This window comes from Eimeria tenella, genomic scaffold (genome assembly GCF_000499545.2).
Source record: "Eimeria tenella Houghton genomic scaffold, Eth_scaff2001, whole genome shotgun sequence".
In the NCBI taxonomy this organism is placed as follows: Eukaryota; Apicomplexa; class Conoidasida; order Eucoccidiorida; family Eimeriidae; genus Eimeria; species Eimeria tenella.
The window spans coordinates 574-1,531 of NW_013541846.1; the positions used below are offsets into that span (position 1 = coordinate 574).

Consider the following 958-nt stretch of genomic DNA (forward strand, 5'->3'; position numbering starts at 1 on the left):
CACCAGCGCTAAAGACAAGAAAGCAACTACAGATTCCAGCAGCGAAGGCGACTCCTATGGGCAGCAGCAGCAGCAGCAGCAGCAGGGGCAGCAGCCGCTAGAATAAACAGTAATGCACAGTAGCAGCAGCAGCTGCAGCTGCAGTTCTCTGAAAAAGGAGCTACCCCAAACCCTAAAAGCGTAACAAAACCCCTCAAACCCTTGGCTCCAAGCACTAAACCCTAAACCCTGATCCTGAACCCTAACCCTAAACCCTGGCGTTTAGTCTCAACACCGACAATCTGGTGCCTTTTTTGTCTGTTCACAAAGCTGCGGTTACGTCCTCTGTGCGTGTTGCTGCTGCTGCTGCTGCTGCTGCTGCAGCTGCTACTCCTGCCTACCTGCATGCGCTGCAGCAGAACCTCCATAGTTAACGGAGGGTCTAGCAGCTGGCGCTGCAGCGGCGCCGGCAGAAGGCCCCCCCAGGCGTCTGCTGCGTCGACACAACCCCAGCCTTGCTGCTGCTGCTGCTGCTGCTGCTGCTGCTGCTGCTCCGCTGCTGCTGCACGTCGCGAATTGCACACCGCAATAAGCAGCAGCGTCGGCGCATCTTCTAAGGACGCCGCGAGGGCTGCCGTGAGCGGGGTTGGAGATACTGCAACAGAAGCAGCAGCAGCAGCAGCAGCAGCAGCAGCACCAACGTCGCGTCCACCTAATTTGCGCCTGCAGCACCTTCTCAGCGCTTTGTGTCTTCTGCTGCAGCTGCCTCTCAGTCTTTCGCGCATGCAGTGCGCATGCATGCTGTTTGGGGTGTATGCACAGCGCAGCCACCCCACACCCCACAAACTCACCAGACACCTTGGGGCCCCCGCAGCACCTGACTGCTGCTGCTGTGTCTTCTACAATTCGGGCTCTGCAGAGGACTCTGGCTTGGGTGTCCTGCTGCAGCAGCAGCAGCCGCTGCATGGCTTTTTGCTGC

The 958-nt window shown here is 58.8% G+C and overlaps 1 protein-coding gene across 1 annotated transcript in view; it reads right to left on the reverse strand.

The window, feature by feature from the left end:
• ETH_00039525 (uncharacterized protein) overlaps positions 1–945 on the reverse strand; it is a gene marked incomplete at both ends in the record, with an annotated part of 1,375 nt that extends 430 nt beyond the window's left edge. The window contains 3 exons of the mRNA XM_013374405.1: positions 1–8; positions 381–634; positions 831–945. Of these exons, the coding sequence (XP_013229859.1) occupies positions 1–8; positions 381–634; positions 831–945 (377 nt within the window). The remainder of the gene's footprint in view (positions 9–380; positions 635–830) is intronic.
• Positions 946–958: the final 13 nt, after the last annotated feature.